We start from the raw sequence: 25,735 nt of genomic DNA, 5'->3' as shown, positions 1-25,735 counted from the left end.
TTTTTAAAGAATTTAATGCTATGTTTAATACCGGACAATGCTGGGTACATCTAGTTAAACATAAAATAAAAATTACTTATTTAAGACTTTTACATAATCATGGCTGATGGAATGCGAACAATATAACCTCTTCCCTCATAGATTAAATAAAGGATTCAGTTTGAAATTTCATATAGGTTCTGTCTTCAGTATAATAACAGAGCAATGATCAGACGGATATACAATGTTTGGTCAGGTCAGATTTGGCGTATCAGCTTTGATACCATGTTAACAAGGCTGACTATATCAAAGCTTAATGAACTCCTGACAATCAGTTGGTTACATTGGTTTGGCTTGAAGAGAACAAGTTCCAGATGAGAAAATGCATCGACCTTGAGGTAGAGGACTGGAAAGAAAGTTAGATGATCCAAAAAAATTTGGACACAAAACATCAGCAATACATTAGACAATGAAATTTGAATGGAATCAATCCTCAAGCTAGGAAACTGTCTTAAGTTAAATATTTGTTATATACAGAAACATTAAACTCCTGACCAAGTGAAATAAAACAATAAAATGGATGATAAGTCTCGAGTTTGACAGGATGGACCTGAAGGAGGTTGGAGGTTACATTGGCCAACATTTTATGAGAATAACATCCAACATGAGAAATTGTAGTCTGAATAATTAAAATTCAGAAAAATATTAAGTTTTCAATTTTAGCGTAACAGACCGATTAATGAACAGCGTCTTTTATAGATACTTGGCTACATCTAAACTAAGATTTGTTCAATAAAATGATTCACCCAATTTGTATTTTTAATGATGATGTAATGCTATTTCAAATTAAAACATGACAGACTGAGTGAAAGATAAAACTTTGGTTATATTGAAGCAGTTAGCTCCCCAAAAGGGTTACCAAACTATATACACTAGTTTTGTTTGATTTTTCAAGCCGTTTGGTATAAAAAAAAACAATTTCTTTGGCAATATTTTATATTAGATAGACAACTATTTTAAGGTTTAATTTGTAATATATATATATCAATTTCATTTTTAATAAACATTTTTATTATCTGTTTCTTACAAAGCAAAACATAGTCTCCTGTAATCCTACCACTAACCCTAAACCCAGGTGGCAACAAATTGAGATTAATGCAAACAAATTAATATTTATTTGCAAAATAAAAATTAAAAAAAAAAATCAGAAAACTAATACTTGCAAAATAAAAATTTAAAAAAGGAGATTGCCAAAAGTCAGTCCAAAAAATATGATGGATTAATTTGCCCTGTCATGCTGCTAGCAAAATCAGAAAACTAGTTGATAAAATTTGGCAGCAATTTTAGGAGTTAATCGCTTTGATATAATCAAAACCTTTTAAGATGTAAAGAACATGAAAAAAACAGGAAAGAAAAGATTTGGATAAATTAACAACTGTATCATTGAGTGAGTCTTGATTCCACCAGTAAATACTGTAGATACATGAACTGCTGATCAGTTCTGCATCTTGTTTCACCATTTTTTAGTCACGATTTGAGTTGACTACCATGCCATTTCTTTAGGATTCTCAAAGTGAAACCAGACTGATGGTTTTATCAATGAATTCTTCTTGCTGACACCATGACCAACCCAGCAAAGATGTCTTGCTAGAAAAGATTACTAAGGAGATGATGCTTAGAATCCCCATGCTTAAAATTAACTGCTGCCTCAGAGGATGCAATGGATTACCATGCCTCATCAATCAGCAGTGGTATTCAGAGTGGAAGAGAAGGTAATAGGGCAGTGGCCCCATGCATCCAAACTAGGAGGCATCCAATTATATTCAAACTATCTCCCTTTCTCATATATATGGGAGAATGGTGGCCTTGTAGAGGTACAGGATACTCTCAGGTGTGAGTAGTCTTCTAGCTCAATAGAGGGAAGCCACCTTGTTTGCATCAGCTTTTTTGCACTGTCCTTAATGTATTTGTTCCAGTTCATATTGCCTGCAAATATTAGGCCAAGGAGTTTGAAGGAAGAATTCTCGGGTAAGGTGTTACTTATCATGGATATAGGTGGTTGGAGTGACTTTAAGCCTTTTAAGGTCCAAGATCAATCAAGGATAAGGATTAATGAGTGTATAGTAATCACTGAGACAACAGCATATTAATAGGTAGTGGGGAAAAGGAGGAGGGCTCAACAAGAACTTGCTGAGATTGGATTTGAAGACAACCATATTGTAGTCAGCTGAAAAGCAGGCAAACGGAACAGAGTTCCACAAGTGGGCAGTTCTAGGAAAGAAACTTTGTTTATGAATCAGGGGACTTCTACAGTAAAGGGGTGAGATTTTGCTGCTTGTCACAGGTTATTTACTTAAAAGGGCACCAGTACTACAAATTTTTTGATGCATATTCCATTAAAGTACTTCTAATACATGCACAGATGCAATATTGTGATGATGGATCAAGTGTTGGAGTTTACTTGACATTGCGTGGCATTAGATTGAAAACATTTTTGAACCCTATCCAATAGAGAGAGACTAGTGGTTGATGGATCAGATCATATGCATGTGTGAATGGCGGCTTTGTAAAAATATAGGATACTGTTAGATGTATTTTTCTTTCTTGAGTGATCCTGTTATAGTACCTTCGTACATCATTTTCCATCTTTATCTAGCTTCTACTGTGTCATAAACTATTAAGGAAAAGCAATTTGTTTTAAACTAATGCCAAACATCCTTTATACTTACTTTTGCAGATTATTAAAAAAATAAATGATGTTTTGCTTCTTTTTTTTTTTTTTACATAAGCGTCACCACTTATCAAGGCCGATAGGCCACCCAAGGATAAGGATTAAAGAATGTACAGTAGTCAAAAGGACAATATAGTAATCGATAGTAATGGAAGTTCGGTAAATTTGTTAACTTAAGTGTAACTGTGCCTGTGTCGGATATATATACTTGACAGTCACAACAATGATAAGAATATTCTGTTGTCACAGCGCTAGTTATCATGCTTTGCTTTAGACTTAAGTGAAATTCAAACTCAGGTATGACAAGTGTATTTCATTTTCAGCGTTTTAATGATTTGATATTGTAAAAACTACTGCCTTGGTAATGTGTACTCTACTTATCCTTTTTTGTCAATCAATCACATCTATTTGTGCCTGCACAGACAAACTCCAAAATCACTAATAACTTTTTATAAATAGGGGAGAGGGGTGAACTAATGAATTTTTAAATTATAATGAAAAAAAATTCTTTAGATGCAGTCATTTAGCAATGAAAATGCAATTTCATTTTAGTCATAATCCACCATCACCCCTTTTATAACAATGAATGGATTATATTGAGTGGTTATCTCCTAAAATGGCTGCCAAATTTTATGGACTAGTTTTGTTTAATTTTCCAAAAAATGACGTGGAAAATTAATCCATCGTATTAATTAGCTGTCTAACTTTTGCAGATTTTATTTGTTTCTTAAAAAACATACTCTCCCTTAACCCTATGACTAAGTCTGGACAGCAACAAATATTTGTGAAAATAAATTAATATTTATTTGTAAAATAATCCATAAAAATCAGATTTCAAATATTAAAAAAAAAAAGCCACTGTAAATCTAGTTGAATTAATGCATTAAAAAATATTTTTTGTTTAAAAAAATGTTAAACAATCAAATTTAAAATACAAACTTTAAATTCAAAATGTATTTTAATTTTGTTTTTTTACTAACTAAAAGAACACTTGAGGATAAGGGTTAATAAGATGGATCGATCAATAATTGAACGATGTTCAGAGGATTGAAAATCTCCAAATACATTTAAATCAACAGCCAACCCAGAAAATAGCAGGACGCTGGCAAAATAAAATCAAGGTCAACTTTCTGTCAAAATACAACAAAAAATTTTGAACAATAAAAATGTTGTTTTTATCTCACTAAAACAGAATAAAAATGTTTTTAAAAATTGGATTTGATTCTTTGACTCACAGTAAACAACCAAACATTGAAAACAGACTGAATTATACAAAATTGTATATTCTAACATAACAAAACAAAAAAAAGAAACCCTCACTCTGTATGTATATATATATATATATTTTTTAAGAACAATAAATAATAAAAAGCTATCTTAAACAGAGAGAAAGGGTGAAAAGAGAGAGGTGGAGAGGGAGGAGGAAGGGAGAAAGGGGAAAGAAACAGAGATAGACAGGGGGATGGAAGGGGGTAGAAAATAAATGTGAGAAGCAGGAGGTGAACAAATTCTCTGCTACAAGAGTTATTGTCTTTTCTCGTTTAAAACAGACAGATTCAATATGTATACGTGCATTTCAGATGGAGTTAGACGTATTGATGCCCACGCATAATATGCGAATAAAATCCATATTTATTGCAGCATTGCTTTCCGCAGACATTACATACAAAGGGATCTGTGTGACTATGGCAACCAATGTGGATAGAAAAAAGAACTTCATCTTCAAATGTTACACCACAATGGTTACACCGATTATCTGTCATGGTGGCTGTGCTTGGCTGTTCGCTTCCCTCCGATTCACTGGCAAGGGACAATGAACGTGAACCGGTACGTCGTGATGGCAACAGTTCACATTGTACCGCTCGGTCGGTGAACTGGTTCCGCCAACTTTTCCGTTCTGGAGTCTCATCCTGTTCAGTACTGCAACCTTCTGTCTTCACACTGGGCAAGGCACACTGAACAGCGACACTAGAAGTTTCCATTTTTACCGATGACACGTTGACCTCGTCCTGGGAGAAGCTTTTTATAAGTGAGCTATTATCACAAACTGAATTCCTACTAGAAACGGAAGAGGGTTCTCCATTTAAGTTTTTCAAATTAGAAGAAGAATGAATGAGGCTTTCACTGTAGTGACTTAACAATGATGTTGACGCAACGTTCTCGTTTGGGATAGAGTTCTCATTGAGACGGTAATCCACTCGGTTATTAGAAGAATCGGCCAAATTCAAATTAGACTGCTCACCCTCTGCCAACTGACCGGCATCGGCAGACATAGTATAGGGAGTAGCACTGGCAACCGAAGTCTCATATTCTTTCGGCGTCCTTTGAGATGTTGAGAGAGTAGTTTGAAGGTCTCGAGTACAATCCGGCGTTACAGTCCGCATCGGAGTGGCTGCAGCAGAACTAGACACGTCCGAAATATCTTCACATTCGTATGGTTCAATTTTCACTCTTACTTCTGCTGCACTGTCTGTCTCATTTGGCACAATGGTCGAAGCAGGCAGACTGAGATGTGGCACTGTGGTTGAAGGTAGGGCGGGAGTTACTGAAGAGACTGCAGCGGAATAAAGACCCGATGAGGTAATTGTGCTTGTGACAGGCACTCGTGGTGGGGGTGGCGGGGGTGGTGGTGTGTTGATGATAGAAGACACAATGGAGCGCAGATAGTTTGAGGCGAGATGAGTATCCGGGTTCGCCTGTTGACCTGCACTTTCATAATGGTTGTACTGAGTAAAACAATTACCGATCGGTGTCTGGCCTGACCGTCGAAACTGAAGGTTTGGAGACTGCACGGTTGTTAGTAAGGTGTGTAACGTGCTCACCCCAAGGGGGTTATTTGCAGAATTGTTCTGGTCTACACCAAAATGCCTAAAGCTAAAACGAGTTTCACCGTAACTCGGAACGGAGTAACCAATAGTCGATTCCGCTACTGTGCTATTGGGAACCTCTTTGTGCTCCTCGCAGTAATGTTCACGGATTTTGCGAGGTAAAATAGTGGAATAAGTGCACTTGTCGCATTTAAGTACGTTGACAGGATTGTTACGCAGGTGAAGACGTTTGTGCCTACGAAAGTTACTCTTGTCATTTGTTGAGTAATCACACAAAGGACACTTCAGAGCTTTGACACCTGTGGGAAGAAAAAAAAAAAAAATTTAATGATTTTTAAACACTTAGAAAGACAAAGCAACAAATACATAGACATATAATAGAAATATTTTCCGTAAATCTTACCACTTTCATAAGTTTTGCACATTAATATGCAGATATAAAATATACAAATACTAGTAGGATCCCATGGAAACTCCACAATGCTTTCTATATCAATCTGTATAATTTACTGTTAATAATAATAACATTCCTTTTAAAATCATGTTTGTCAGGATTAATACTATTAAAATAAAAAATTTTTTCTTTTTGGATGAAAATAATTGTCATCAACAACTAAATATGTTCTAAATATATAAAATGAATACGTATCTTTATTCAAAATTGGAGCAATTTAATTTTTGAATTGAAAGCCATCTTTAATTTCAGAAGAGTTTTTAATGGGTAGCTAATCTGTATAAGTCCTGGAGATGAAAAAGTTTTTGGTAGGTAACTGATCTGTACAAGTCTTGAACTTTAAAATTTTGCAGACAAAGAGCAAAAGAGCTTTCTTGTGTGGACACAAAAAGTTTTGCACGGGATTTCTAAAAGATCAAATATTTTTATGGAGCAATTCTGGTTTCTGATTGGTTGCTAGCAGAACATTTGATTGCTCAGTTCCTATCACCAGTGCCTATAAGTAGAACCTTCCAATTTTCTTTAATCATACTTACTTTGATATCAAAATTATCGCAACAACAATCAATATTCTTTATCTTCTTACCATAAAAATAATTGTAAGCTAAATATTCTTCAAATCAATAAAACGAATGTCACTCTTTTGAAATACATTTAAAATTGTATTGTTTTAGTTGATGAAATGACAATTTGATCTTTGAACAATTCATTTTAAAATGGGTAAAGTCGGAATTATTTACGATAGTAACATCAAATCGATCACTAATCACCATCGTTGCGGATTGAATGATCTAATTTTTTTTTAATGAGTGTGAAATATAATAACATACATATGAACATTTTTTTTTTACCAAGAGGTTACTACATATTAAGGCTTAGAAGCTACTCGAGGATAAGAGTTAATGTGTGTATTGTAGTCATTGGGACAGTAGCGTAGTAATCATATGGCTTAAATTGACATCCTCGATTATGTTTTCAGCTTCAACCCATTGGAACTTACCATTAGAATAACAATTATGAAAGAAATCAAAGACATTACATGGACAAGTGACAACAAATAAAAACATTGAGTAACAATCAGTTTAAACTGACAGTCTTCTGGAGGTTAAAGGTTCAGTCCTCACTACAATTGATAATGAACGTGGCGCAGTGCTTAGAGTACTTGGAAAAATCAATTGTAAAGTGATATTTTCATGAAGGTTGAAGATTCAATCCTCAGTGTGGGTGACCGAAAACTGCAATTGGAAATTATTTAGGACCTCTATTGAGTCATGGCTGATGAGAGTGTGCTACCCTCATGAAGTAAATAAAGGGTTCCGTTCAAAATTCCATCCAGATTCCCGAGTTTGACAAGATACACCTAAAGATCAAAGGTTACATCAACTGAAACATTGTGAAAATGACACGCAAGATGAGAATAGTAGTCTGAAGATTCCAAATATGTATAATTAATCCTCATCTCAAAAATTCAGAAACATAAGGTGATAATGATTAAGAATAAAATTAAAATTACTTCTACTTGGTCATGGCTGATGGAATCAAAGCAATCTATTTATGGATTAAATTTAAGGGTTCAGTTTTAAATTCTGTATAGTTTCCATGAGTTCAACATAAAAATTCAAAAGTTTGAAAAGACGTACTTGAAGAGGGTTGGAGGTTACATCAGCTGAAGCATCGTGAGAATAACAAACAAGATGAAAATACTAGTCTGAATAATCCAAAGAAATTGTCATGCACCATTATGATTTGTTGTTGAAACTGAAGTTTAATTCTTGTTTTAAATTTAGAAACCTGTTCCACACTCTGATGATTCAATAGCCTAATCGTATGCAAATCAGTTATTGCAAACTTTACATGGGCCTGGTAAAATAAAATGTCTCCTATGCAGAGGTGACAAGTCCAAATCATCAATTTCTGCAGATGGTTGACGTTTAAAATCGTACTTAAGAGCTAGATGTATTTTCAACCGGCTCCTCACTTCTAAATTTTAGTCAAAGCAAAGGTTTATGTTTTTGGTCAAATTTATGTATAACCTTTTTTTGTTACTCTTATTCACTTCAAATAAGGCACAGTGCAACTAGAACATAAAGCGCTACTATTTGGAATCATATTTACAAGGATACTATGTAGGGAGTTGAGCAGCGAGATACCTGTTCATGTTACATTTAAACTTCTGCATGTCAGTACAGTCAGGTAAGCAGGAAACTTGGAATGGATTAAAAATCTAGCAGTTCTAAAGAAGCTATTAGAATAGAAGTCCTGGTATTTAGGGATCTCTACATTGAAGGGGTGGAATTTCGTTGCTTGTTGGGTTAGTCAGGGGTATAAGGTTATGTTGGGTTAGTTGAGAGAGTATAAGTGCTACAAGTTCTTTAAAGCATATCCCATTAAAATACTTGTAGAATAGGCACAAGGATGCAACAAGGATTGGAGTTTAGTTGACAATGTGGGACTTATTAGGTTGGAGACTCTTTTTTTTGACTGTCTAAGAATGAAAGACTAGTGGTAGATGGCACTAGCCATAGGTGACAACAATACTCCATGTATGGGCGAATAGTGACTTTGTAGAGATATAGGATACTCTCAGGTGCAAGTAATTTTCTAATATGTTAGAGAAAGCCCACCTTCTTTACAGCAACCTTGGTAATGTTCAATATATTTGTTCCAATTCATGTTGCCTCTGAATGTTAAGCTGAGGCATTTGAACGAAGAGCTTGCAGGTAGCATATTACATACTATTAGTCATGGCAATCAGTGGTTGAAACAATTTCTTGTAATTATTAAAGGAAAGAAACTTCGTCTTTGCAGCATTGAATGTTACTATGAATTTACATCCCCATTCCACTACAAACTGGAAATCATTCTCTAAAGTTTCAGTTACTGCCTTAAATGTGTTCATTTGTTTTCCCCTCATATTTGTAATAGGGTGTGGTGTAATCAGTGTAACATTCATATCACTTGAGTAATCTTTAAACTTTGTCAAAATATGTCATGATCTACTTTAGAACCAATTTAATTTGGAGATATCTAGATCAAAGGTGAAGGTCACAGAAAAGGTTAAAGTCATTTTTTGGCAATAACTTCGGTTTTGTTCACTGTAGTGACTTGGATACTTTGATAACAATAATCTTTGAGCCAAGATCAGTGTAGTATCTGTTCTGATGTTACACTTCACTTTTCTGTCCTTGGTCAGTAGAGGAGAAATCCTTCATGACTGAGACAATTTTAATTTTTGTTCCTATCTAGAGTGCCCCTTTTTGGGGAGCTGGATTTTTTCCACATCAAAAACTGACCTTGTCTCTAACTCTACCCTTGTGGGGAACAATAACCACCATGCAAAAATTTCAACCTAATCAGACAAATAGTTTTTGAGCTATCCAAGTTTCCATGGTATAACTTTGGGAATACTTCATACAATATGGAGAAGTAAGACCCAAATAAAACTTTGGTTCATCTTTATGTTGTCAAGCAGAGATATGTAGTCTCATGCCATGGAGACAAGTGGAATGATAAGTCCTGCCACACACAACTTCAACTTTTAATGACGTACCACACTGGGGCCCAACGTGAATTAACTTAGCTTTATAAGTGCCTTTCATTTGCCAACATTCATGAAAATGCCTCGAGTCTTCTCTTGGTCTATCAAGCCACACCAAGACATCCAGTGAAACTTCCTGATACTTGCATGTTACTTACAGGAAGCGTCATTATATTAATTATTATTTACCTCCCTATTTTTCTTCTCCATTTCTTTCTAGGTAACTATTATTTAGGGTTTGTCGCTACATTTCTGAAATGTTAATGACATTGGACATTTTCTCATTTTGATTAGTACTTCTTGTTTGTTATTTAACATGTAATTTTTTTAAACTGTAATTGGCAGTTTAATTCCTTGAATAAATTTTACTCTATTGTAAAAAAAAAAAAAAAAAAAAAAAAAATTAAGTAAAATAAAAAAAAATTGGTTATTTTTTTTTATTTGTTTTTTTTTTTAATTGTAAAGAGACTTACCACCTCTGAGGTAGAGATCCAAAATCAGAATCAAGATTCAAAGTCATTTTTTTTTAAAGTCCGGAGTTAAATTCTTTTCAGCTGATATATAAAATATGGAGAATTTTGGAATATACTCAACTATCAAAAATGAGTTAAATCAATATCTGTGTCTGAAGCGCATGGAAACTGAGTATACAGTTCTCATGCAGTAAATATCAATTCATTCACATATCCTTTAGAATTGGTAAAACTCAGAGAATGACATTCTTTAAAGTATTTCAGATACAAATGCAGAATTGACATCTAAGAATTTAATGGAGAATCCAGAGTTTTGACAAATTTTGGGCTTTGTTGAAACATGCAGGTGATAAATTATGTAGACAAATACTTGGAAAACCCAACCCTTTCACTAGTTTACTTTCATAGATTTCTAATTTCTAAAGTTTTCAGACACAGGCTATCAATCACCTTTTTCCTATTACGTCTTCACCTTATTTTCCTAATATTTTGACAATATGAATAGAAATGTATTGGCCTAAATTTTCCATTCTTTCTTCTCTCTCATATACACAAACAAAAAAAGTATAGGAACCTTACCACTAACCCTATCCAGGTGGCAATACAACTCCCCCGTCCTCTCAAAAAAAAAAAAAAAAAAAAAAAAAAAAAAGCCAAAAGAAATAATTGAAAATAAAATCGGTCCCTGTCTCCTTTGCAGACATGCAAAAATAAAATTAAAAAGATTGATCGCTTTTATACAAAAAAAAACAAATTGTTTAAAAAAAAAAAAAAAAGAAAAAAAGTTGGTCATGTTTGCCAAGTATTCAAGTAGTTACATATGTCACTACTCAGAAATCTTCATAAGTATTGAAATTCTTTGGCTGTCTATTCAGTATTAGAATCAAATTTTATGTAAGACCAATTTTAGATACTGGATTATTAGGTAAAAAACTCAGTTCTTTCCTAGATTAGTTGCTCCTCTGAGAAATATTGTTTATTTTTGCTTGCTTTTAAACCATAAAAAACTAACACTTTATAAATGTTATCTATTATAACTCAGGCTGAGTTAATCAATGTTTTTTTTTCATAATTTTTTTTTATATTCCTTAATGACACAAAATACATACTAAAATATTCCTCAGTTTGGAGATTGAGTTATATCTGAAAAGAATTCCATTTTAATTCTTCTAGTTAGCTGAACAAGTTGCTTATCTCTCAGTTATCTATGTATTTCTTTTGCCATTTCTTTTGCTCGCTCTCTCTCCATGTTGACGCAACCACTCTATGCAATAGTTTTAAATGTTTCTGTGAACACTTAGAAAAAGAGTGATTTCCTTTTCAGCTAAGTTACATAGTATGTCTGTACACACCGTAAACACTCATGAAAATTAGATAGAAAAATAATAGATCTTTTTAATTCTATATTCTCTTATTACCAAGGATAATATAGAAGCCTAGTAGAAGATGTATTTCTGTTCTATAAGCAAATTTATAAGTTATTGGATATTTATCTTAATTTTTCTGCAGTTAATTATTAAGTATTTTGTAATCATCATGAAAATAGCACAGTAATAGTTTTACAACTTCAACATACATGTGACATCATGTCTTGAATATAATATTAAGGTGATCACTTATTTTTATTTGATATCTTAAATATTCTACAAAAAAAATTATTTTAAAAAGATTCAATATCTGAATTTGAAATAATCTTTTAATACACAGCAGTGAAACATGACCTCTGAAAACTTTTGATTTGTAATGGCTTTGGCATAATAATCATACGATGACAAGATGGATGTGTGGTTCCAAACTGAAAGTAAGAATCTCATCAACTGTGTTTCATCTGAAACTTGGTATTGGTTGGATATGCCTTATGCTCTCAGAATCTCCAGCAGTCTGGTGATGTACAATGTGCCATGTCTTGCATCAAATTTTATGATACCCCAGACATTAAGGAGCATGGCAGCTTGGGGATGACAAAAATTGAGTGTGTAAGAAGTGATATGACAGCATGAAATCTGACTGCATGAACACAAGTGTAGATTTTGTCTGGCACTACTCACCCTAGAGTCTGGGATACGAATGGTACCTTAAATACTAAAACCAAATGAAAATATTAGTATGTAGTACCCAAGTATAATCAGCACATTCAATAAAAAAAAAAAAAATGCATTTAACAGCAAAATTAAGAACCGCAGTAGATGCAATATTAGCCAGAGTCTCACTCTCGAAGAGGATGCAATATTGGCCAGGCTGTCTGCCTAGAAGATCAGAGTATTGGAGAAATTGAAAACAGATAAAATAGGTATACCCTTCTTTTATTTATGTTGATTAGTTTTAATTGAATTTCAAGAATTATTTCATATTAAAAAGTTCTAATTCTCATTTTTCAGTGGAGTTTTTTTTAAATGTATTATTAAAAAGTTTTAGATGAATTTGTTTTCTCTACTGTAATATGAATGCCTTTTAAAAATTAATGAATTTGAGAAATATTTAAGAAGCTAAGAAAAAAAAAATGCAAACATCTAAATACATCTGCAAATTTTACAAGCTTACTGTTTCAGAGCACCTGAATGCAACCATTCTGTAATCAAGGAATACTGTAAATAAATAAAAAAAAAAAAATCAATACATGGCATTAACACTTGTCCATAATTAAATCTTTTTTAAAAAGATTCATGTGACAAAGAAAGATCTATTAAAGGATGATAGTGCAGATATTTTGCATTTAGACTTTAATATAGCCTTTAATAGTTTATCACATAAGATAAAATAAAAGGTAATTGCAACTTTTCTTCCAATTTTTGGATTTTGTAATTATACCCAAATGCATTTTATTTTTTTTAGTAGATTGATAGTTGCTATTTCTTCTGATAAGTTAAGGGCAAAATAGATTCATTAATATAATTAAATGAATGATTTTTCACTATGAAACAGTCACTGTCAAGAATTGTAAATGTCAACGTAATTAAAGGAATAAACTGTAATATAGTCAATATCATGAAATTTGGAATAGACTTTTGTCATTTGTTTGTTATATGCTCTGTAATTATATTGAGCTTCATAAATTAAGATTAGTATTTAAAAAATTGAAATATAATTGAAATATTTCCACAGAAATATATAAATAAATAAATATATATATGTGTGTGAGAGAGAGAGAGAGAGAGAGAGAGAGAGAGAGAGACAGACAGACAGACAGACAGACAGACAGACAGAGATATATATATAATTGAGTGACTAACTTAAAAATAACCCAAATACTAGTTGACTGGAAGAACATAAGAATGAAGTAATAGAAGTATGTCTTTCACTGTAAACTTGTTCGGAAAGATTCTATCAGTTATATGTATGTAGTATGAAACATAGCCAGTAAAAGTTGAGGACATGACTTTAATAGAGAGAAATGATATGAGAACGATACAATGGATATATAATGCAAGTTTTAAAGAAAGGCTTATATCTGATGATCTCCAAAGACTAAATTTGGACAGTATAAGGAGTATGTGCAGAACAGGAGACTGTTGGTACGGTCACACTGAAAGTAGGTTAAAAATATAGAAGAGTTGAGGTAGCTGAGGAGGACTAAGATAAATGAAAAACATGGAAGTAATAAGGATTGTTTTGAAAGAAAAAGGGATAATGACCTGACCAGAGATAATTTGGAAGTCACATTCTCAAAGTTGCTCAGCATATATCAATATGTATAACAAACACTAAACCAAATATGAAGATGCGTACACATTGGATGAGGTAAACAACACATCCAGAATATGGCACATAAAATATTATGGCTAAGAGACTGAGCTATGCTTAAGTGGGAAACCCTGTATCATACTGAAGCTATGTTAATCAATGTTTCTTTCTCCAAATACTTTTTTCTATATAGTTTAATTGCACAAAATATATTTAGTTTAATGTTCATTTTATATGCTAGCTTGGTGCTTTTGCATTTACTGACCCATGATTTTCACAAAGTTGGTTTGGGCTCGCTCGGCAGCTAATGAAAATAACCGAAAGATGTTGGCCAAGTGTTCCTCAATTTTTAACAAACACACTGTCTATTTTTAGCTAATATGAATCTATGAAAGCTACTTTTTTATAAATTGGGGGAAATAAATTAATTTTAATTGTTAAGGTTAGGATTAGGTTAGATGCATGTTTGTAATTTTATTTATTGTATTCCCATGTTTTTCCTGTTTATCATAATTTTCTCATAGCGGTTTAACGTTTTGTGATCAGCCACTTCCAGTTATTTCTTTCAGCGGCTGAGCATAAACAAGAAACTTCATGGAAACCGCAGGTCAGTAAAAATGCAGAAATACCACTAGCTTGTATGGGACAACACCAACACCAGCCCAGTGATATGATGGGGACCAATGCTTTTATTAACACACCATCTGTAGCAAGATAAAGATTAAGTATTAACTAAGTTAAGCATAGACAGTGAGAAGAATAGAAGTTTGAATTTAAAATTACACAATTAAGCAGAAGAGAATTTTCAAACAATGGCAGAAACAATAAAAAGTCCATTTCTTTTGAGTTCTTACTAAAAAAAAAAATAAAAATAAAAAGGATTAAAATCAGGAAAATTCTTAATTTCTTAATCTCAACTTGAGAGAGAAAAGGGTAGAGAGAAAAAACAGAATATTTAAAATAAAAGATGCAAAGGCTTACATGCATATATATGATAAATGCCAAAAGCTTCATGAATTTGAAATATAGAAAAATTTTGCGTGTGCATAGATATCAGATTAATATTGTACAATATTCTTGAGTAGTTATTGTTATTTATATGTCCTCGTATTAAGAAGTATCCAAGAGTGGCTTCTACTTGTAGATTAGGAGTTCAAATCCTGGTAAATAAAAAGATAAACAGCTATGAGATATCTGAAATGCAGAATAAGAACAAGTCTACCCTGGTGGATTAAAAAAAAAGGGTTTAGTTTGAAATATCCATAAAGTTACTAACTATGGCAAAAGACACCCGAAAGTCAAGAGTACAATGGTAGATATAATTATAAGAGGAGAACAATCCAAATCACAATAATCTAGATATCATGTTGTCCAGAAAATAAGAACTAGAAGATGAGGATAATAATCCAAATAATTAAAAAAAAATCATACAATTTACTCATCTCCAAAATAATTCCAAACTAATTCAATAATATAACAATCGGTAAGGACCCGACAATTGGAAGAACAATTGGATTTATAAGATCAATAAATCCAAACTTGATTGCCCTTTGGGGCCTGTGGTCCAGTGGATAGAGATGCAGAATATCTACGATTCCAGGTGAGTATTGAGCTGGAGGTTTCAATTCCACCCAAAGCCGGTCAGAGGATTAGTTGATCAACCGTAGTGAAATGACAACAGCTATTGAAGGCAGCAATTGCTGTGAATGTAGTTGGAAGATTCAACATTCTTATCCCATCGTGGTTAACCTGACGAAGGCCAGAGGAATAATTGTCCGAAACGTTGTGAAAACAACAACTAGAAGATGAGGATAATAGTCCAAATAATTAAATAAAAAATTATACAAACATTTTTCTATATATATTTATGTATGCGTGTATATATATATATATATATATATATATATATATATACTTGTTTAAAAAATTTTACCTACTAAACTCCTGTCAGTTTTTGGTTTATAGACATGAAACTTAATATATAGGGTATTCGAACCCATGCCAAACTTTATATTTGGGTTTTAGCCAGAAAAAAATCAGAGCAAAAGTGTGAAAATGAAAAAATGGAATTTGCCAGATGAAGGTTGAACGACGGCATTACAAATATGCATGTGTAATGTAATAGCTATTGGTTCATATTTAAATTTTTAGCCTTGGAGCAAACATGTCTTCGTAGCTCAAGCATTAACATCAAAGGAAAAAGTAAATCGTAAGTTAAACGTTTTGGTTTTCGATGTTGGCGCACAAGTCATTTTTTAAAACTTTAAATGATCACTATATATTGGATCCATTATAATCTATATATACATATAGAAAAGACAAAACAGACGCGCACTTTTTGTATGTCCAGTAAAGGCTTTTTTCATGAGGGTTTTCGGAGGGCTGGTGTTTACTATATTTTAGAACTTTTTATATACTCCCTAGATTGTAATATCTAGGATTTGCGAACGGAGATCATCTATAGCTTTTATTTGAGCGACTTTTACAAAATTCATGCTATTTTGTTCTGTTGAGTGTTTGTTCGGCTTTTCCGTATAAATAAAGTGAAAGTCACCAATGCAAAGGCGTCAGCGGCCTTTTATGCCAGGACGTCTTGAAAGCAATTAGCTTTGATCAATGTGGGGAAAACCCTTTATATCATACAATTGCTATTTATTTTAGAGTTCCCCTTGTTCGGGGGAGTTTGGTTTCCCCAACATCGTGGGGAAACAAATCTGTGGAAAGATTAACTGGCTTTCCTGCACCTGCATGAACTCATTCACTTAGCAAGTCAACTTTTGATTGACATTGTTAAATTTGAACCCTGTTCACTTCCTATGTTTTCTTAGCATAGTGGTAAGATGTTAGGTTTTCTTTCACTTTCTTTTATGCCTTTGCGTCACATGTTAGTCACGGGTTTGAGCCTGCCTGTCTAATAACATGTTTTTTTTGTGCTCAACACACCTCAAAACACCCGGGCAACGCTGGGTGCCCCTGCTAGTCTAATATATAAAAGGCAAAATGGGCGCAAGCATTTGTCTAAGTCCGTGAAAGGCTTTTCAAATCAGGATTCTCACATTGGTTAGATTCCTCGACAAGTTTTCGTATACTTCCCAAATCATATCTCAGATTCACAAACAGACACCGTCTGTTTTTTTGATAGAATTAAACAAAATTCCCACTGTGGTGTCATCTCAGGTGTTTGTTGGGCTTTCTCATAAAATGAAACTGAAAAAGTGGCAAGGCATTTATCATACGTTCAATTGACTATGCTTAAATTCAACACATGCAATTTCTGCTTGCGCAATGGTGACATAAGCTAACACGTTACATTTGTTCACCTTCTTTCCTTCATTCGTGTTAAAGGTTCAAGCCTGCCTGCCTACTACCACTTTTTTTTTTTAACCTCACCTTCTTTTCCACCTTCGCGTTACGGATTCCAGCCTACCACCACTTTCTTTTTAACACCTTTCTTGACCCTGTAGTTTCCCCTCCCCAACAGACTGCTTTTTATTCCTACCCTTACTACACCACCGCAACACCTACACAATGCTGGGTACCCCCACTAATCTATAATATAAATCTCACCCGTCTGTTTAAAATGTATGTTTGTATGTCTTGCAAAAACTTCGATAGAGGCAACGGATCCTGACAAGATCACTATCATTTTGAAGCTTGAAATCTTGGACGACAAATATAGAAAAATTGGCCAAAAACATAAATTCCTTCACCCTAAACTCTGACGCTTTGTACAAGGATGGGTCATTGTCACCGTAGTATTGACTTTGGTTAATTTCAACACTTTTGACTTCCGGTCAGCTAAGACGGCAGATTTTCTTTTACTTTCTTTTCCGCCTTCATGGCATGGGTTCGAGCCTGCTTGCCCGCTACCACTTTTTTTTTCTGGCTAGCACACACCTCCAAACACCAGGCAACATCGGGCACCCAGGCTAGTCTATAATATAAATCTCATCTCTTTGTTTAAATGTATGTATGTATGTATGTATGTATGCATGTTTGCCTAAAACTTTTGAGAGAGGCAACGGATTTTCAAAAGATCGGTATCATTTTGAAGCTCAACCCTTCGGACAACAAATATTGAAAATTGGCCAAAAACATTAATTCCTTCACCCTCAACTGCGCACTTTTCTACAGGGAAGGGCTGCTTTTTTCGCCAATATTTTCGAGAGTCATCGCCTCTTTTCGATTGCCTAGCCTTAATTTAAACCTACGTCAGTTCTGGTTTGGCGATGGGCACAACAGCAAACACACTAGGTTTTTTTTTCACATTCTTTTCCTCCTCCGCAGTACAAACACCTGGGTACCCAGGCTAGTCTAATATATAAAAGGCAAAATGTGTGTGTTTGTATGTCTCCTAAAAGCTTTTTTCAGTGGCATTGGATTGGGTCAAAACTCGTACTATCTGAAAGAATGATGTCTCAGTAGAATATTTGAAAATCAGAAAAAAAACTCAATTATTTCGTATAGATATAATCGTTTAAAAGAAGGGAGGGTTGCAAAAAAAAAAAAAAAAAAAAAAAAAAAGTGTTCCTTTTTAACAGACTTCAGCAACTACGCATGCCCATCTAGCGGTCTTTTTTTTTTTTTTTTTTTTTTTTTTTTACATAGGCATCACCACATTATCAAGGCCAAGAGGCCACTCAAGGATAAGGGTTAAAGCGTGTACAGTAGAAATTGGACAATATAGTAATCATTAGTAATGAAAATTTATTAAATTTGAAAACTTATATGGAACGGCTCATCAAGAACTTATTTACGTTAGACTTGAACACAGCATATTGTAGTCAGCCGGAAAGCAGGAAAACGGAAGACAATTCCACAGGCGTGCAGTTCTAAGAAAGAAACTTTGTTCATGGAATCTACGTTTAGATTTAGGCACAGATAAAGAGTGGGGGGAATTATTGATAGTGTTTACAGCTAGACGAGTGTTTCTTGTGAAAGTTTGGCGAGGGGGGACCATAGATTGAAGCTCAGTCGAACACTTTCCATGAAAATAATGATACATCAGAGACAAACTCGCAACATCTCTTCTGTGAGATAGAAGTTGCAAGGAAGAGAAAAAGACATCTCCTACGAGGCTACGAAGTCTATTTTGAACTCTATCAAGGCAGGCCAAGTCCTTTCTAGCAGCTCCTGCCCAGATGTGGCAACAGCATTCCATCCTTGGACGTACCTGGCTCTTATATAGATAGAGAATAGCATCAGCAGTGAGATATCTACTGGATCGATAGAAAGATCCCACTATTTTTCCAGCGGCCTTGGCAACAGATTTGATGTACGTGTTCCATTTAAGATCAGGAGTAATGGTCAAGCCAAGAAGCTTGTCAAAACTTGAGGCCTCCTGAAGACGAGAGCCATTCATTTCAATTGATGCCAGATGTGGATCAGAATGTTGATGATGTAAAGAGAGAAGCTTGGTTTTAGATGCATTAAAAGTAACCAGCCACTCCTTATCCCATTGTACTACGTGCTCAAGATCAGAGGAGAGAGAATTGGAGAGATTTGGTCATTTACTGTCTTAGATGTGCTACCATAAATGGTAGTGTTGTCAGCATAGATGTCTACAAATGATGTAAGGATGTGATTTGGAAGATCATTAATGTAGATCAAGAAAAGAGTTGGGCCCAGGATGGACCCCTGAGGGACTCCAGCATTAATACTGTGAGCTTCTGATTTTTGTCCCTCAACTACTACTCTTATGAACCTATCAGAAAGAAATGATTTAATAATTGAGAAGACATTTCCAGCAATACCATAGCTAGAGATCTTATGAAGTAAACCTTTATGCCATACCCTATCAAAGGCCTTAGATATGTCAAGAGCAATTGCCCTAGAAAGGTTGCCTCCGTCGAGAGATTTGCTAATCCTATGAGATATAACTGTAAGCACATCTGCTGTAGATCTAGCAGAACGGAAATCATATTGAGTGTCACTAAGAAGGTTATTTTTGTTGAGATGGTTGATTACTTCTGTATTTAACACAGATTCCAGCAACTTACTCATGATGCACAGGAGACTTATTGACCTGTACTGAGAGGGGGATGAGCGATCACCTGAATTCTTAAATACAGGTCTTTCTTGAATTGGTTTAAATAGAAAAAACATGTAATTTCGGTGATGTCATCATGGAGCAGTGGATATCAGGGCTGCAGGTTTCACGTTCGCGCCACATAACGGACTGTATTTTTTTTTTGTGGTTGTTGAAAGTTTTAAAATACAGAGTTATTTATGTGATTTTTTTGTTTACTTTATTTTCCTATTTTTTCTTTTATTTTTCCATGATTTTTTTTATGCCTTGCCCTTGCTCAATATCTTTACTATGCCATCTCTCCACATCCGGGCAACACTGGGTACCACTGCTAGTCTATTATATATAAGGCAAAATGTGTATGTGTGTGTGTTTGTATGTCTGCCAAAAACTTTCGACAGACGTGTCGGACCGTGACAAAATCGATATCATTTTAAAGCTTGATCTTTCGGACGACAAAAATTGAAAAATTGGCTAAAACCATTAATTCCGTCACCTTCAATTCTGCGGCTTTTCACAAGGAGCAGTCGCTTTTTTCACCAACATTTTCACAATTCATCATGTAAGACGTTAGGTTTTTTTTTTCACTTTTTTCCTCCTTCGCATTACGGGTTCAAGCCTGCCTGCCTACTACCACTTTTTTTTTTGGACACCTCTCTATCCACCTGGACTGCCTACTGTTGTTTTGATTAAACACCCGTCACTACCACTTTTTACCATCTCCCGGGGAGGGGGGGGGGGGTCCTTACTGCAATGCCAGGTATTCCTGCTAGTATAATAAATATGAAATCTGCATTAATCAAAATATATTTAAGCAAATTTTACGACCGGGCAATGCTGGACAGTCTACTTGTTCATTACTAAATTATTCATATAAAACCATTGAATCATGTCAGTAATTTAATTTTTCGTACATAAATTATCATCATTTTTGATGACCTAAAGAAAAAAAATAAACACTCATTGTTGATTTATTATAGAGTGGAGGATTTCTTTCAAAGTTCATTTCAGGTGGCAGAGTAAGTCTTAAAATAGTTTCATTTGGGAGCTAAAAGGTGTATTTTCATGGATGGTGAACTTTAAATTAAAATAACAGAAAAAATTTTATTCTATATATATGTGGGTCATTGCAAAGATGAATTTTTAACATAATTTAAATGCAATTTCGAGCATATGGCTCACACATATATGGCATACTCTAGAAATCAATTTTTCGAACTATGTATTAAATTAAGGTGTATTTTGGCACTAACACCTCAAATGTCTTCCAAGTGGTCTATTGTATCTGCTTTATCAGCATAGACATGGGACTTTACATACTCCAAAGAAAATAATCTAATGGGGTTAAATCACACTAATGAGATGGCCAGTTGACAGGTTCATTTTGTGAAATTACTCATTCATCAAATGTTTTTCTCAATAAATTGACTGTATCGTGTGGCATGTGGCTCCATCCTGTTAAAACCACATGATGAATTGCCAAACAAAGCTGAACTCAAAATAAATAATAGCTGTCAAATCTGCAATTAAAGAAAATAGAGTTGACAATTTAAAGTTTGATGTTTCATAAATAAAACTAAAGACGTGCTTTATTCACTAAATTTTGCATGACTGGATGGAAAACATATATATATTATATATATATATATATACACACACACACACACATACATACATACACACACTTTATACATTCAGAAATAAATACACATTGGTCTTTATTATATCATAGAAGATGTCATTATCATCATGTGTATTTAGACCATGATTATGATGATAGCGACAATGACAAAATCTAATTTATGACAATTTCAAAATAAAGAGAAATTATTTTTACATTTGATATTGGAGACAATATGTCAACAGTACTCAATCTAAGAAATAAATAACAGTGATTAACCAAACAAATATGTTAGTAAAAGTTTCAACTCATAAGTAGAAAAAATATGTGTATATTTATGACATACACAATCTTTGGAAAGAAAAATGGGTAATGAGAAATCACTCCGTAAATTGAAATCATTGATAAATTGCCTTTCAGAGCAAGGAAACGATTGGTAGGACAAAATTCAATATATGAATATTTTATGTATATATTAACATCCACCGACAGAAATATGTGTGTGTGTATGTGTTATGTATGTCTATGTATATAATTGGGTCAGCAAACTTCAACAGCTGTTATATCTAGTTTCCATGTTTCAAACTTCTTCTGGGGTTACAAATTTTAACTTCAATAAGACAATCAAATGTCAATAAAAAGATGAGAATGTTAAAAAAAAAATTAAAGAAAAGTAAAAGAGTTAATTTCTAATGAAGCATGTCATCAAACAAAGTTTTGTCTTCCTTTTTTTCCAAATGCCACAAAACAAAACAAACTGAATGGATTAAATGCCTTTTTCTTTTTAATAATTTTTTGATCATTACCTTGTGAAAAAAAATGTTAAAATCTTCCCACCTTATTACTTGTGTACAATTTTTGACAACTTCATATACACAAATCTTTCACCTTACACATTTTCCATCTAATGTGTATCAGTTTGATAAAGTTTACAAGACTGACTAGCACATTCTAATAATGTGTGTGTGTGTGTGTGTATATATACACCCACACATTATTATATATATATATATATATATATATATATAGTGAGTAGCAAAAATATTTAGTACATTGTTTTTTTTTTTTTTTGTATTTCTCAAAAAATATCAAATTAATTTGAATGAAATTTACACAATCTTTGAACACATATATTATCTATCTAAAAATAAAACCGAAATGAAGATATTAGTTGACAAATGCTTAAGAAAAAATAAAATTACCCATATGCAAAAGTATTTAACACATTATCAAATTGCATTCTCAAGCAGTCATTTTACCCTGCTACAATATTTCAACCAATCAGAAGGCACCCTAGGGTTCTGACTCCTTACAGGTCAGTTGATAACAGCTCTCAGACACTGCAGGTTGCCTCTTTCATTACTGTTTTAAAATGGTTAAAACAAAGGAATTGACTAATGATATGTGCCAGGAAATCATAGCAAGACAAAGATGGAAAAGGGTACAGGAAAATAGCTTCAGAACTAAATTTAGTGGTGAGTACAGTTGGGGCCATCGTGAGAAAATGGAAAACAGGTGATAATACTAAAAATCTAAGAAGTAGTCAGCCATGTAAATTAAATGAAGTTACTGCTTGTTACATTGCTCGTAACGTGAAGAAAGAATTATTTCTGACTCATTCAGAAATTTAGAAGGGTTTGCAGAAAGCAGGTATTGAAGAATGCAAAAACACAATCAACAGATCATTGAATTGTACAAGCCTGTATTCTAGATCATCAAGAAAGACTCCATTGTTGTTCTAGACACGTAAAAGATCGTTTGAAATTTGTTTATGAATATTAATATGAATCGGATGACTTCTAAAACAAAGTTATTTTGTCAGATGAAACAAAAATTGAGCTTTTCGGGAGAAACATGTGCACCTATATATGGAGAAAAAAGAACACAGAATTTAAACCATCTAATACCATTCCCACAGTAAAATTTGGAGGTGGAAATGTGATAATTTGGGGCTGCTTTTCTGCAAATGGAGTTGGAGGAATGTAATTCATAGAAAGAAAAATTAATACAGCAAAATACATGAAGATTTTGTCAACACATCTGCTCAAGAGTGCCGCAGACCTAAGATTGGGTTATGACTATCTTCCAGCAGGACAATGATACCAAGCATAAGGTTAAAAAAACTGAAATTGTTTAAGGATAATGAGACTAGTGTTCTACAGTGGCCTAGCCAGTCACCAGACCTAAATCCCATCAAAAATCTGTGGAAAACTTTGAAGTTAAGGTTGCATGCAAGAGATTCCAAGAATATTAAGGAATTGAAGAAAGTTTCCGAAGAAAAATGGCTGACACTACAAGAAAATGCTTGTAAGAAACTAGTAGGCAATTATAGAAAACGTTTGGAGGCTGTAAGGCAGGACAGAGGATATACAACTAAATAATAGTAAATGTGTTAAATACTTATGCATATGGATAATTTGATTTTTCATTAATAAATATTTGTCAACTAAGTATATTTTTATTTCTCTTATTTTTAGATAGATAATTCAAAGTTCAAATATTGAGTGCAAATTTCATTCAAATTAACTTGATATTTTTTGAGAAATACAAAAAAAACAATGTACCAAATACTTTTGCTACCCACTGTATATATATATTAATGATGGGACGATTCCAATATTTTTCCTGATTCCAATACAATTATTGATTCTGTTCTAAATTACCTATTCTGATTCCATTTAAATTTCTAAATATATTGTTTTTGTTGAATAGGGATTCGGATTACTGCACAAACCCATGTAAAATGTGGATGTATTTTTGTAAATGTAAAACACACTTATGGGTGTAATTTATAAATTTTAATTTTATTGGTAGTTTAAAATCAATAAATCTATCATTTCATCATTACTACAAGCCATAGAAAATTAAGTTTTGAATAAAAACAAAGAAATAAAGATAATTGTTTGAGGCATTGAAAAATAGGCACAATTTTTTTTAATTCCAATATCCCCAAAAATTCTGATTTTTTTCATTTCCCGATTCCAATTAATCGTCTCAACACTAATATATGCTGAAAGAATACCCATTCCAAAATGGGTAAAATGAATTCTCCAAACAAAAGTTTTGCATCAATTTTATGTCCTCTTAAGAACATTAAAATCAAGATATAATGCTACTAAACCTTATAACTAAAATCCTTATTCCAATTTTGATAAAAACCTATTACATTATTTTGATTCTAGAAAATGTCTAAAATTTAAGGCTTTAGCTTAAAGATAAATGGAAATTCAGGGAATCTCGTTTAATTGGTGTCAAATGAATATTTATTATATTCAATGCAAAACTAAAATATTTGAAATTTTAATTAAGAGGTTGTGCTCATTGTATATATATATATATATATGCTCATATTATATCCTGTAAAAATACTTCTTAAAAAATATTGCAAAGGAACTGAAATTTGGGGAATATTTATTAATTTATGTCTAATATCTATTGTTAGTATTTCACAAAAAATTGGAAGTATCTGAATTTTTACAAAGGGCTTCTATACCCGCTTTGTCCAAAAGTAAATTAACATAAATATAGCCCAGATTACAAACCCTTATGCCTGGAAGCTGCATTCCAAAATTCATAATAATTAGTTAATTTAGGAGTGAATACTGTACATACAAATAGTTAAACATGCCTAACTTTATATAAATAAAGATGTACATACATCTCTTCTGAAACCACCGGTAGCAATGTCTAATCAAATTTTAGGTAATATATCCATCCGTATTAGTGTATTACAACTGAGTTAATCACTGTTTATTTTTGTATGAATTTTTTCCTATATAATTTAATGACACAAAACATGTTAAAATATTACTTAGTTTTCGGATTGAGTTATATTTGAAAAAAAAAAAAAAAAAAAAAAATCAATTTTGATTGCTCTAATTAGTCTTAATTTGAAATTTATTCAGCAAGTCATCCATCTCTTACTAATTTTCTGTTTATTACTCTCATCCTTATTCTATGTTGTTTGCCCCCCCCCCCGCCTCACTCTTGTTTCTATCATTCTCGCATTCTCTCTTTTTTTATTAACAGTTAAAGATAATGAAACTAACTATCAAACATTGAAATAGTTCATTATAAAAAATAAGGAATATCACAAGTATTAATACTATTTAGTCCATAGCTAGAGTTCTAAAGAGAGAGAGAAAAAGAAAAGGGAGATATAGCAAACAGAATAACAAATTTGGGATTTTGTTTTTATTTTTAAAATTTAATTTATTTTGTATTTGTAAACTCACCTTTTCCCCTAATTCTAACAATCTAACATGACTTTAATAAGAAACCCAATGGGTTACATTTCTTCTTAGTTATGTAAGTACACCCACATGTTTAAAATTTCAAATCTTAGTTTGATTTTGACATTTTTGGTAACAGAGGAGGACTGATGAATCTTTCTGTGATGACT

At 33.1% G+C, this 25,735-nt stretch overlaps 1 protein-coding gene across 5 annotated transcripts in view; it reads right to left on the bottom strand.

Annotated features, from left to right (window-relative positions):
* Positions 1 to 377: 377 nt before the first annotated feature.
* The window catches only part of LOC145283681 (uncharacterized), a 60,386-nt gene continuing 35,028 nt past the window's right edge, over positions 378 to 25,735 (bottom strand). For all 5 annotated transcript variants that reach the window (XM_080132703.1, XM_080132705.1, XM_080132706.1 and 2 more), the window contains one exon: positions 378 to 5,837. In XM_080132703.1, coding sequence (XP_079988829.1) covers positions 4,297 to 5,837 — 1,541 coding nt within the window. In that variant the 3' untranslated portion in view covers positions 378 to 4,296. The remainder of the gene's footprint in view (positions 5,838 to 25,735) is intronic.

This window comes from Euprymna scolopes, chromosome 8, assembly GCF_053919585.1.
Source record: "Euprymna scolopes isolate OS-2025 chromosome 8, ASM5391958v1, whole genome shotgun sequence".
In the NCBI taxonomy this organism is placed as follows: Eukaryota; Metazoa; Mollusca; class Cephalopoda; order Sepiida; family Sepiolidae; genus Euprymna; species Euprymna scolopes.
This window is presented reverse-complemented; position numbering and strand designations above follow the sequence as displayed.